Genomic DNA, 12,564 nt, shown 5'->3' with positions numbered 1-12,564 from the left:
TGCCGCCGCTGGGACTGCGTCGCTGTGGCAGCGATTTTTTTAATATTTAAATTTACTGTCGGTTATAACGGGATGTTTTCACAGGCTTGAACAAGAAATGCATGAATTAACCGTAAATACCTTTCTATTGGTCCTTTCTTTCTTTGTTTATCTGTCAAGTGCCACCAGGGCAGACTGGTGATTCCCATGCATGTTTTCAAAATAAAGCGTTTTGAAACGTTAATACATTTGAAATGAGATTTCTAACAAATTGTGTGTAAATAATAGGCTATTGAGCTATGAGCTACTTTTAAAATTACCAAGTCCCAAAGATCTACCTCCTTAGAAAAAATATATATTTGGTATATTTAGAAATGAGTATTTATGTATATCGGGGTGCGCATATATATTATTTATATATATATATAAGTAAACAACTAATCACAATCAATCACAATATTTCTGATTTTGAATCAGTGTCACTTCCAGTGTTGTCTGGATAGTGACAAAAAACAAAACAAAACAGTGAAATAACCCCAAAATACTTGGAAGTTCACATTGTGTGTCAATGCAGATGCCAGCTCATTTGCATATACACTTCCTTGATTGACTTTTAGCAACGTTGTGTGTGGAATACGCTGTTTACGTTTAATGTTGGGTAATGTTTTGTCGGAGTATCTATCGTATTTATACATCTTTTACATTTTTTTTACATGCAAGGCAAAAAGAGGTGATGACGCAACTGCACACTAATAGATGTTAAGCCCTAAAAACGGCCACATGAAAGACGAGAGGTAAATGTTTCTTTAGGTAGGTTCCATCTTTACATAGCCTTACAACACAATATTCTGTGTGCCTTGATAGATCAGTCAAAATCGTTAAAATGTTGTCTTTTGAAAAATGGCTGGGATTGAATGAGGTAATGTTGATGGTGATTAATGATAACTGTGATTCAGGGTGCAGACAAGTCAGAACATTTCCATGTTTGGATCTGATAAATTAACTTTGATCAAGTGTAGAATTACTACAGCATCTGTTTGGATATTAACACGCTCAGCAACTGTTCATCTTGAATGGAAAAAACACCCACACGTCACTCCCTGATGCTGACGCTGGGAGCACCAAGATTGGTTGGATGGCACACAAAGGGATTACTGTAGCATTACTGCAAGGCATTTACTTCAGTGAAATAGGCATCTTACCGCTGATTGAGTTTTTCTGTCATGAAGATAAAAGTTAAAGATGAAAGTTTTATTATCCGTGTGTCGCTTCAGACATCTGTTGACCACTGACTAAGCCGTGAGGCACAAGAGCGAATCAGGAGAGGGGTTTAATTTCTGACTGATCTCATATGACATGTCTAAAGTGATGTTTGTGACGTGGGTGACACATGCCGTAGCCCCAAACTACCTTTGCGATTAGCGTATATGTCCATTCATATTTTATAGCGGCGGTGTGCCAAGATCAATTACATGTAGCCGAAACCCTGATGTCTTTGTTCTCTTGTGTCCTGCAGACGTCTTCCCCCTGAGCAGCAGGATTGGAACTCCAGGATGGAACACATTAAAGAAGAAGAGGAGGACAATGGTCCACAACTCCCCAGTATTAAAGAGGAAAAGGAGGAGTCCCGGTCTCCACACATTAAAAAGGAGGAGGAGCCACAGCTCCTCAACCTTAAAGAAGAAGAAAAGGAGCCACAGACCCCCCACATTAAAAAGGAAGAGGAGGATCACAGCATCAGTCAGGAGGGAGAGCATCTCGAAGGCCTGGAGGGGTTCCCAGTGATTGGTGTCGCTGTGAAGAGTGACGATGATGAAGACAAAGGTGAAAGTGAGGAGAAGAGAGAGTTGGAGCCTCCAAGCAGCAGCTCAACTCAACACATGACAACAGAAGCTGATGGAGACCACTGTGGAGGATCACAAGCACACAACCTCTTAGCTCCACTATCAGATAGTGACGACATAACGTCACACTCTTCTGACACTGATGACGAAGACTCGAATGCTGATATGACATGTCACACTGACAACACACGCTGGAAATGCTCTCAATGTGACAAAACTTTTGTTAGCAAGGGAAATCTGATAAGACACCGGAGACTTCACACTGAAGAGAAACGTTTTCCCTGCTCAGTTTGTGGTAAAACATTCTTTCTCCTGTCAAATTTGCAAGTACACATAAGAACTCACACTGGAGAGAAACCTTATCCTTGCACGGTGTGTGGGAAAAGATTCTCTCGGCGGTCGAATTTGACCAGACACACAAAAATACACACTGGCGAGAAAGCGTTTCCATGCACGGTATGTGGTAAAAGATTCTCTCGGCGGTCGAATTGGAACGCACACACAAACACACACACTGGAGAGAAACCTTTTCCTTGTACAGTGTGTGGTAAAAGATTCTCTCAAACAAGTGATTTAAAAAAACACACAAGACTACACACGGGAGAGAAACCTTTTCCTTGCACGGTGTGTGGTAAAAAATTCACCCGAAAAAGTGAGTTAAAAAGACACACAAGAATACACACTGAAGAGAAACCTTTTCCCTGCACGGTGTGTGGTAAAAAATTCTCCCAAGCAAGTGAGTTAAAAAGACACACAAAAATACACACTGGAGAGAAACCTTTTCCTTGCGTGGTGTGTAGTAAGAGATTCTCCCGGCAGTCACATTTGAAAAGACACACAAAAATACACAGTGGAGAAAAACCTTTTAATTGCACAGTGTGTGGTAAAAGATTCTCTCAAACAAGTCAGTTAAAAAGACACTCAAAAACACACACTGGAGAGAAACCTTTTCCTTGCATTGTGTGTAGTAAGAGATTCTCTCGGCGGTCACATTTGAAAAGACACACAAGAATACACACTGGAGAAAAACCTTTTCCTTGCACGGTGTGTGGTAAAAGATTCTCTCAAACAAGGGGGTATAAGGCGAAGCGAGTTTAGTGGTTTAGCAAGGTGTGTTGAGTGGAAAGCCGGGTATGCCTGTTCAACGAATGGAGCTGTGTTTTAAAGCAGGGTTTATCACCGTGGTAACTTAGGCTAAACTCATAACCTGGTCCTGATCAGTTTATGTATCCAGACTTTCAGCTTAAAATCACCTATGAAAGTGCCACTTTTTCGCTGTTTAACTGATTTGGAGATGGTGTCATTATTTATTGAGAATCCGGTGGACCTGCGAGGAAGAAGCTCTCAAGCAGCACTGTGATGACAAGATTTTCAGCCGAAGAAATATGCAAGATATGCTCACTTTTTGAGCCACGCGTCAGGAATAAAATGCATTGTGAAATATTAATTTGGCCAACGTTAGCAGATGTGTATGGCACATCATTCCTTGTGTGAGTACTCAGTCAGTCTGTTGGTCTTTTTATATTACAATATTTGCTGGAGGAATAGTCAATCAGAGGCATCAATCAACTGCAGTGAAACCCTTCTTTATTTTAACAAACAGGAAAAAGTTGCCACAATGGAAAAGTCGCCACAGAGCACAACACTGCTACCTAGTGTTCACCACGAGGTACAGCATTTCTCATGAGCACACTGATGCAACTCATCAGTCGACCTAGTACGTATTTGTCGCAGATAATGAGTATAATTAATGATTTCGCTTTGATATGGCCAAGAATAAACAGATCTGTGTTTTACGTATCGGGCAATGTAAGGCTGGGTGATATTGACCAAAACTCATCCCGATATATTTAGGTTGAACGTCGATATACAGATATTATCAAGTCAAAGCCAAATATGCGTGCAAAGTTGTTTTATCAAAATGTTAAAAATCTGTTCTAAAAATAGCGGCTAAAATAAAATAGTCCATTCTCTTTTTGAAATAAATGTTGCAAAAGTAAAATATAATCTTCAAAATTGTTTATAACAAACCTTTAGTTATGCTGAAATCCTCAGCTAATACCAAAAGAACAATACACTAAATCCCCTACTAACGAACATCCGACGTGCGCACATTCTGAGATACGAACACAAGCCGACTGGTCTATATTTTCATGTATTTTGCCTCATAAGCCCATATTTATGCGGCTACATGTTTAAAAAGCAAGCTACATGCTTGACCAGCAGAGGGCACTGTGACACTGCTAATGGGGCCAACAGCGGGAGGATAGAAGGGGGAGGAGAGAGAAAGCTACATTTTAGCTCTCTGATACAACCCGGCCAGTGCGTGTGATTAAAGTTTATGAAGCGTTAATAGGCCTGCTTAATTCCACAACACCCACAGAACACTACCTCTTTTAGAAGAGTCTAACGACGAGCTTTTAGGTAAACATTTTTTAAAAGACAAGCATGTCCTTATTCCTTAACCATTATGTGCCAGGAACACCAACCTGTCAATTGCATCAGGCTTACCAACTGTCTGTCTGACTTCCTTGTACATTCGTGATGGAGCTTCTCATGCTAAATAATTGTGACTGTGAAGCTCGTTGGACATCGCAAGTCCATTGTTTTCAGCAGGTTTTCAAATATGTTTTTTTCCACCGTTGGAATGGCGACCATATCTTTAGCAATATAATAGGACGCCGTTTTAGTAATAGCACACCACTTGGCACTTTTCCTTTCATTAGTAATCCAACAGGAAAAAGAAGCAAGCAATGAGCTTTGTGTTGTGGCAGGAGTTTAGTGAAGTAGTTTCAGCCTGCAGCTTCACACACTCGTACTGCAGTTTTTGCCAAGTTTAAAGGTGGCGAAAAAGATTGTAGTGCTTCCGCACTTGACAGTCTCTTTTTCCAAGTGCCTCCAAATTACTGAGCAACTGTTTTTTTCTTTTCTGACCCGTTCCTCCACCGCAGACGTCACTTCCTTCATGTCTATTGAGTGGGGAGTGATGAGTGAGACCTCTGCGTCAAGAGTTACAGCGCAAATCCAGTCTATATTGCTATGAACTATCTGCTTGTTTTTTATATCATGCTTAAAAGAAATATTGATATATGAATAATATTGATATATCGCCCACCCCTAGGACCATGTGAGTCACGAGCTGTCAAAAAAGTCTTTATTGTCATTGTGCAGAGACAGTAGATTTGCGTGTTCATCCCAACACAGTAAAAAACAACAACAAAAAACATTAATAGCCTGCGCACACTCAGCCTCGCTTTCAATAAAACACACACACAGTAAAATATGAAAACAACATAGACGTCATTCAAAAATGAAAAGGCAGTTGTTTTCTTCCCTCGCTGTATTGGCGGCGACAGTGTTGCTTTTTGGCATTGATAATCTTTTTGAACTCCTCATAATGCTTCATAATAATTACTTTCTCATCTTGTGTAAAATACACCGTCTGGGATCGCTTCGTTTTTGCACGGAAGTAGAATAATATGACATCAAACACCCCCTTTTATGTGAACGCGCACTGAGCACAAAGCCGAGAACCAGGCTTGGCAAAATGAAGTTGATAACCACCGTCGTGGTACCGTTTAATTGTGTTTGGGGAATTTAGGTTTTGTTGAGCTGCATCTTGAGTGCAAAGCCTGGTTTTGCTGAGCCACTTTTGCAGGATATCTCCAAGTGAGTTAAAAAGACACACAAAAACACACACTGGAGAGACAGCTTTGCCCAGCATGCTGTGTGGTAAAAGATTCTCTCAGCGGTCACATTTGAAAGAAGACACAAGAGTACACACTACAGAGAAACCTTTTCTTTGCACGGTGTGTGGTTAAAAAAAAAATTAAAAAAAAATCTGTCAAACAAGTGATTTAAAAATGCACACAAGGCACTGGAGAGAAAACATTTTCTTGCACGGGGTGTGGTAAAAGTTTCTCTCAAAAACTTGCTTTAAACGTACACGCAAGCACACACACTGGAGAGAAACCTTTTCCTTGCACGGTTCGTGGGTAAAAGATTCAATTAAAAAGTGATTTAAAAAACACAAAAGAGTACACACCGGAGAGAAACTACTTCTTTGCACGCCGTGTGCTAAAAGTTTCTCTCAGAACACACACCAGAGGAAAAAAAGCTTTTCTTGTTCCAACATGTGGCCAGTCATTCACAAATTGTGCACACTTGACTGAACACATAAGAATCCACACTGGGGACTAACTTGAAAACTTTTTTTGAATGGACGCATCCCGCTAGATTTCAAAGAACACAGTAAGAGAAGTATGAATATGCAAGACAGTGTTACCCTTGAAAAAAATAAAGTTGTGCAAAGGAACGACTTCTAATGTTGCTAACTGACGTGATGAAAGGTTTGCAGTGTTTGTTTCATTTGCAGTTCTGAGAATCAAAACAAGACAGAAGACTCCAGTTTTAGGGAGAAGGGGGCTCCGCCTGTTTGTTGAGTCACAATTAAATTGGGTTCCCAACAGCAACAATGACGTGGATTACCAGAACTTTCTCCTTATTTGGAGTTTAGGCCTCCGTCTTTGTCCTTGCAGCCGGGCTTTTTGGGACGCGTAAGGGACACTTACTAATGAAAGAATGTGAGAAACGTATTGTGTTAGCCACTCTCGTACAACCATCAGGTCAAGTATCATTTCAACCTGGCCGTCTCTTAAATCGAGTTGGGGGGTGGGGATCATGATATATGTGTTTATTTTGACTAAATGGGGAAGGGAAAGTGCTGTGGGCAGTGGTTCATCCTGGGGCAAAGGGAGAGTTGTTTAGCTCATAAGAAATAAAATGCCACTTGGTTAGATAGAATAGAATTATATTGATACTTTCATTTTGTCAATTGTATAACACTTGGGTCAATTTGAGTTTTCTTACATTTTGATTCAATCTGGCAATTTTTTTTTCAAGGAATATAAAATTTTCTTTTTTTTCTTTTTTACATATCATGTGTACCGCCTATAGAGCCTTCCGTGCTACACCTGGCTAATTATAGATTTATATTTGGTGCAGGCACTGTTCAGGGCGGACTTCGTGTTTCTTTCAAGTCAGGCATCTTGCTGGGCTGGTGTGGGTCCTTCGAAGGACCACAGACCCATCCGGCATCTGTTTTTGAAGTGCTCGTAAATGTCTGTCTGCCTAGGTTGGTGATAAAAGGTGGGTTGGGTTTTATTCTTGCTCTCTTATGTTTATAAGCGTTCTATGTGTTCGTGAACACTACTCATAAAAAGCTTTTCTCTGCGAAGGTCTATTTTCTTTGTGTACCCCATATAGCCATCGTATCGATATCAAGGGCTTGTGTCAGTGTGGGATCGATACTCGCAGTTTCATGTTTCAAATGAACTAAAGTAGAAGTTGAACTTTTCTAAAGCACATCCAGGGTTTCGCCTCGGATTTGTTCAAGTTGTGGTACTGGGCTGCATCGGAGGCGGACTGCCGTCGCTGCGTTACTGCGTCGCGTTGGCAGCGATAAAAAAAGAAATGTACTGTCAGTAATAATGGCAACACTAGGATCCTGTTCACAGGCTTGACAAGAAACACATTCATTAACTTGAAATACCTTTCTAGTAGTCTTTTCTTCCCTTCCGGATCTGCCAAGACAGGCGGCTCAGGTGCATGTTTTTCCAAATTAAGCGTAGTGAAATATTTTTGTGATATTTAAAATTAGATTTCATTCTCATTGTGTATGAATAAATAAATGTCTGTTTCCGTTGGTGATAAAAGGTGGTTTGGGTTTCATTCTTACTCACATGTTTATAAGCGTTCTGTTTGTTCATTAACACTACCCATTTTCTTCCTGCACTCCAAATAGCCATCCTATCAAAATCAAGGGCTCGTGTCAGTGTTGGATCGATACTCGCAGTTTCATGTTTGAAGTTCTAAAGTACAACAACATTTTCACAGGCTTGAGCAAGAAACATTCATTAACTTTAAATACCTTTCTCTTGGTCTTTTCTTTCTTCCTTATCTGTCAAGTGCCACCAGGGCAGACCGGCGATTCCGGTGCATGTGTTGCAAAATAAAGCGCCATTTATGAGAGCTGGCTGCCCTGTTCTCTTCAAATTGTAATCTTGCGACATCTCGTGACACCCATATTGTGTACACAACCTGAGTAGTCTCACTGATCTGTATAATATATCTGGATAGCTCATACGTCGCACGCCGCCGTGCAAGCCGCTGAAGCCACAGAGACGCCATCTTACCACTCACATCTCGACTACATTCGCACAACGTACACAGCGTACAAAGCAGATAAAGAGGCTCGCAGAACATCTATATTGTAAATTAAAAAGCGGGGAGATTCTCCCATTCCTTCAAGTAACGCAACCTTCGTCCCTAAAAAAAAATACATATATCATGATATAACAAAAAAGTACGTACATTTCCTCTTAGCTATTATAGAGCTATATAAACGTATCAATTCTGGACATACATTTAATCAGAGGAATTTTACACGATCAGAAATATCTGAGAGATCGACGGTGCAAAACCCTGAAATGATCAATCATAAATCTACATTTCAATCATACTTACATGTGAAATGTTCGTCCACAGCATTTGAACTGGCGATTTGTGCAGTTAATAGCTGCACATGCAGGCATCTTAAGGCAAAATTAGTGTCCAATACTCAAACAATGCACAACAATGAGCGATTTTAATAAAAAGTACAAGCAGTTGATGTTCACAAAATACAAAGAAGAAGAGACCTGAACCACTGTGTACATACAATACAACATCTAACCATTACTATACTGACTATTAACTTTTCATTGTGGTGACTACATGGTCTGTACTCATTCATTATCAATCAAACACTTCTTCAATCATTCTATCAGTTATCATTATGCCTGTAGCTTCCTTTTAGTAAGTGAAAACCTTGTTATGATCGCACTACATTGTCATGTAGCCTTACAAAGCATACCTGGAAGAACAAGAGGTGAGTGAATGTATTGCAATTGATGTGAAGCTGATGAGGGGAAGGATTAAATCAGCTTTGCTTCTTCCTACTCCTTTTTGGACATGCAAAACTGTGAACTGTATTGTGTGATGTGCAACTGTTTGACTTGTATGCATGTTCAAGATAAAAAAAAAAAAATCCGAATTAATAAAAGAAGTTCACCACAAATGCAAAAGCTTGTCGAGAAGTGTTTCTTGCGAGTGGCAATATGGCGGCCGTGTGGCTTCACAAGTCATCGCCAATGAGCTATCCAGATATATAATACAGATCAGTGAGTAGTCTGAATAGCTGCATAGTGTTCCTTATACATACGCTTCATTGATTACATCCAGTTAGCGTTCGCTGTCAAAAATAAATGATCATGCAAAAGAAAATGCAGCCGAAGTCAAGGAAATATATTAAAAAGCTTTCAACAACGGGCATATTTTCCAATTCATCAAGACATGGTAGTTTCACAAAGAAAATGTAGAAAACACACATTTCTATACTGGAGTTCAGGACGCAAAGCACAGCCATCAGACAGGCTTTAAATGGATGTGGGTTTTTTTTAGTACTTTTGATGATAAAGATGCTAAATGTTACTCGTGTAACAGTTTGATTTGCCGTTAGTTAAAAAGTTGCTCGCTCGATTTAAAATTTAAAATCACTTTGGATTGTATTGTTCTAAATGAACAAATATCGTCCTTGAATCACATCGGCAACCACAAATTGTGATACCAATTGAATTGTTATTAAAATAAGCTAGCACCCATTATATATCCATTCATATTGTATGACAAAAAATTGTGTTCACATAAAAAAAACAACACATTTTTTGTGTCTTTGCCTTTGTCTTCTTGTGTCCTGCAGACATCTGAAGACCATCTTCAGTCAGCAGCAGGATTGGAACTCCAGGATGGAACACATTAAAGAGGAAGAGGAGTATGTGGATCCACAACCGCCTGACATTAAAGAGGAAGAGGAGGAGCCATGGCTCCTCAACCTTAAAGAGGAAGAAAAGGAGCCACAGCCCCTCCACATAAAAGAGGAAGAGGAGGATCACATTATCAGTCAGGAGGGAGAGCATCTTGAAGGACTGGAGGAGTTCCCAGTGATTGTTGTCTCTGTGAAGAGTGAAGATGATGAAGGTGAAAGTGAGGAGAAGAGAGAGGTGGAGCCTCCAAGCAGCAGCTCAACTCAACACATGACAACAGAAGCTGATGGAGACCACTGTGGAGGATCACAAGCACACAACCTCTTAGCTCCACTATCAGATAGTGACGACACAACGTCACACTCTCCTGACACTGATGATGAAGACTCTGAAGCTGATTTGACATGTCACACTGACAACACACGCTGGAAATGCTCTCAGTGTGACAAAACTCTTGTTAACAAGGGAAATCTGAAAAGACACATGAGACATCACACAGGAGAGAAACATTTCACCTGCTCAGTTTGTGGTGAAAGATTTTCTCTGCAGTCAAATTTGAGACAACACACAAGAATACACACCGGAGAGAGACCTTTTCCTTGCACAGTGTGTGGGAAGAGATTCTCTCGGCGATCGAATTTGAACGTACACACAAGAATACACACTGGAGAGAAAGCTTTTCCTTGCGCAGTGTGTGGTAAGACATTCTCTCGCCTGTCAAATTTGAATGTACACACAAAAACACACACTGGAGAGAAACCTTTTCCCTGCACGGTGTGCGGTAAAAGATTCTCTCAGCGATCACATTTGAAAGAACACATAAGACGACACACTACAGAAAAACCTTTTCCTTGCGCTGTTTGTGGGAAAAGATTCTCTCAAACAAGTGATTTAAAAATACACACAAGAATTCACACTGGAGAGAAACCTTTTCCCTGCACGGTGTGTAGTAAAAAATTCTCTCATCAGTCACATTTGAAAAAACACACAAGAAGACACAGTGCAGAGAAACCTTTTTCTTGCACGGTGAGTGGGAAAAGATTCTCTCAGGCAAGTGATTTAAAAATACACACAAGAAGACACACTGGAGAGAAACCTTTTCCTTGCACGGTGTGTGGGAAAAGATTCTCTCAAACAAGTGATTTAAAAATACACACAAGAATACACACTGAAGAGAAACCTTTTCCTTGCACATTGTGTGGTAAAAAATTCTCTCGGCAGTCAAATTTGAACGTACACACAAAAATACACACTGGAGAGAAACCTTTTCCTTGCACGGTGTGTGGTAAAAGATTCTCTCAGCAGTCACATTTGAAAGAACACACAAGAATACACACGGGAGACAAACCTTTTCTTTGCACGATGTGTGGCAAAAGATTCTGTCAAACGAGCGATTTAAAAATGCACACAAGACGACACACAGGAGAGAAACCTTTTCTTTGCACTGTGTGTAATAAAAGTTTCTTTCAGAAAGCTGATTTAAAAACACACGCAAGAATACACACTGGAGAGAAACCCTTTCCTTGCACAGTGTGTGGTAAAAGATTCTCTCAGCGGTCACATTTGAAAGAACACACAAGAATACACACTGGAGAGAAACCTTTTCTTTGCACGGTGTGTGGTAAAAGATTCTGTCAAACGAGCGATTTAAAAATGCACACAAGACGACACACTGGAGAGAAACCTTTTACTTGCACGGTGTGCCTTAAAGGTTTTTCTCAAAAAGCTGTTTTGAAAGTACACACAAGAATACACACTGGGGAGAAACATTTTCTTTGCACGATGTGTGGTAAAAGATTCAATGAAAAAAGTGATTTAAAAACACACATAAGAGTACACACTGGAGAGAAACCTTTTCTTTGCACGGTGTGTGGTAAAAGTTTTTCTCAGAAGATATATTTGATCGGACACACAAGAACACACACTAGAGAAAACGTTTTCTGTTCAACGTGTGGTCTGAGATTCACAAATACTACAAACTTGACTGAACACATAAGAATCCACACTGGGGAGTAACTTATTTTTTAAGGATGCATCCAGCTGGATTTCAGAGAACACAGTAAGAGAAGTATGAAAAAGCAAGACAGTATTTCTCTTGAAAAACGACTTGTTGCAGCAATGTTGCTTACTGACATGATGAAATGTTTGCAATGTTTGTTTCGTTTTTCATTGTCGTGCAGTACTGAGAAAGAAGACAAGTGTAGGATGATATTGTTTTAACTTATAATAATTATTACAAGTAAATTTTAGAATACCTGTTTGCATTGACTTTTATTGATTGAATTATTAACTGAGTGCCTTAATATAAGTACTATGGAATGATAACTGTTTATTATCGATTCATCTCATAACTGAGTGAGTGATTACAAGTAGTTTATAGAAACGATGCTTTGTTAAACTGTCAGCTGAATAGATGAACATTGGTTTACGTAGGTGAAAGGGGACGAGGGAGCATAAAAGATAACAATGCATAAACAGCTTGCAGCAGCCAGATATGGTCACGGGATGTAGCCAAAACAGACCCAACTATCACCTGCTGCCGTCACACAACTTCGTCAAGGAATCCGGGAGAAAGTTATCTTTGGAGAGACTGGCGAGGCGAGAGTTCGAGACCCTCTCTCATTCAGCTGGTGTGGAGGACAAGGGGACTGGTGGATGAGACGGGGTGTGGTGCTCCAAAAACTGTTAAATACTCTCAATACAATTCTTAAACATAATCTGGTGTGAGTCTTCTTTCCTTCTCATGGCTGGAGATAAACTAACACGCAAGGTGGAGGTGAAATTGGCTTAATGTTCCCAACTGGTCCTTTAGTAGGTAGGACATTTAGTAGGTTGTGGGGAATGTCATCTGCAACAGTTAATGGTGACCCCTGACGTGT

At 40.1% G+C, this 12,564-nt stretch overlaps 2 protein-coding genes across 2 annotated transcripts; both read left to right on the top strand.

Annotated features, from left to right (window-relative positions):
- The first annotated feature begins 708 nt into the window (after nucleotides 1–708).
- Nucleotides 709–6,533, top strand: LOC129176617 (zinc finger protein OZF-like). The gene is made up of 2 exons (XM_054766849.1): nucleotides 709–773; nucleotides 1,496–6,533. Exons 1-2 carry the CDS (start codon nucleotides 736–738, stop codon nucleotides 2,919–2,921), a joined length of 1,464 nt encoding a protein of 487 aa, XP_054622824.1. The 5' UTR covers nucleotides 709–735; the 3' UTR covers nucleotides 2,922–6,533.
- A 184-nt stretch (nucleotides 6,534–6,717) lies between these two features.
- Nucleotides 6,718–11,884, top strand: LOC129174739 (oocyte zinc finger protein XlCOF6-like). The gene is made up of 2 exons (XM_054766505.1): nucleotides 6,718–6,971; nucleotides 9,622–11,884. Exon 2 carries the CDS (start codon nucleotides 9,668–9,670, stop codon nucleotides 11,699–11,701), a length of 2,034 nt encoding a protein of 677 aa, XP_054622480.1. The 5' UTR covers nucleotides 6,718–6,971; nucleotides 9,622–9,667; the 3' UTR covers nucleotides 11,702–11,884.
- The last annotated feature ends 680 nt before the right edge of the window (nucleotides 11,885–12,564 follow it).

The sequence above is a fragment of the Dunckerocampus dactyliophorus genome, chromosome 1 (assembly GCF_027744805.1).
Source record: "Dunckerocampus dactyliophorus isolate RoL2022-P2 chromosome 1, RoL_Ddac_1.1, whole genome shotgun sequence".
Taxonomy (NCBI): domain Eukaryota; kingdom Metazoa; phylum Chordata; class Actinopteri; order Syngnathiformes; family Syngnathidae; genus Dunckerocampus; species Dunckerocampus dactyliophorus.
The sequence above is the reverse complement of the archived record's forward strand: the minus strand, read 5'-3'. Positions and strand labels throughout refer to the sequence as shown.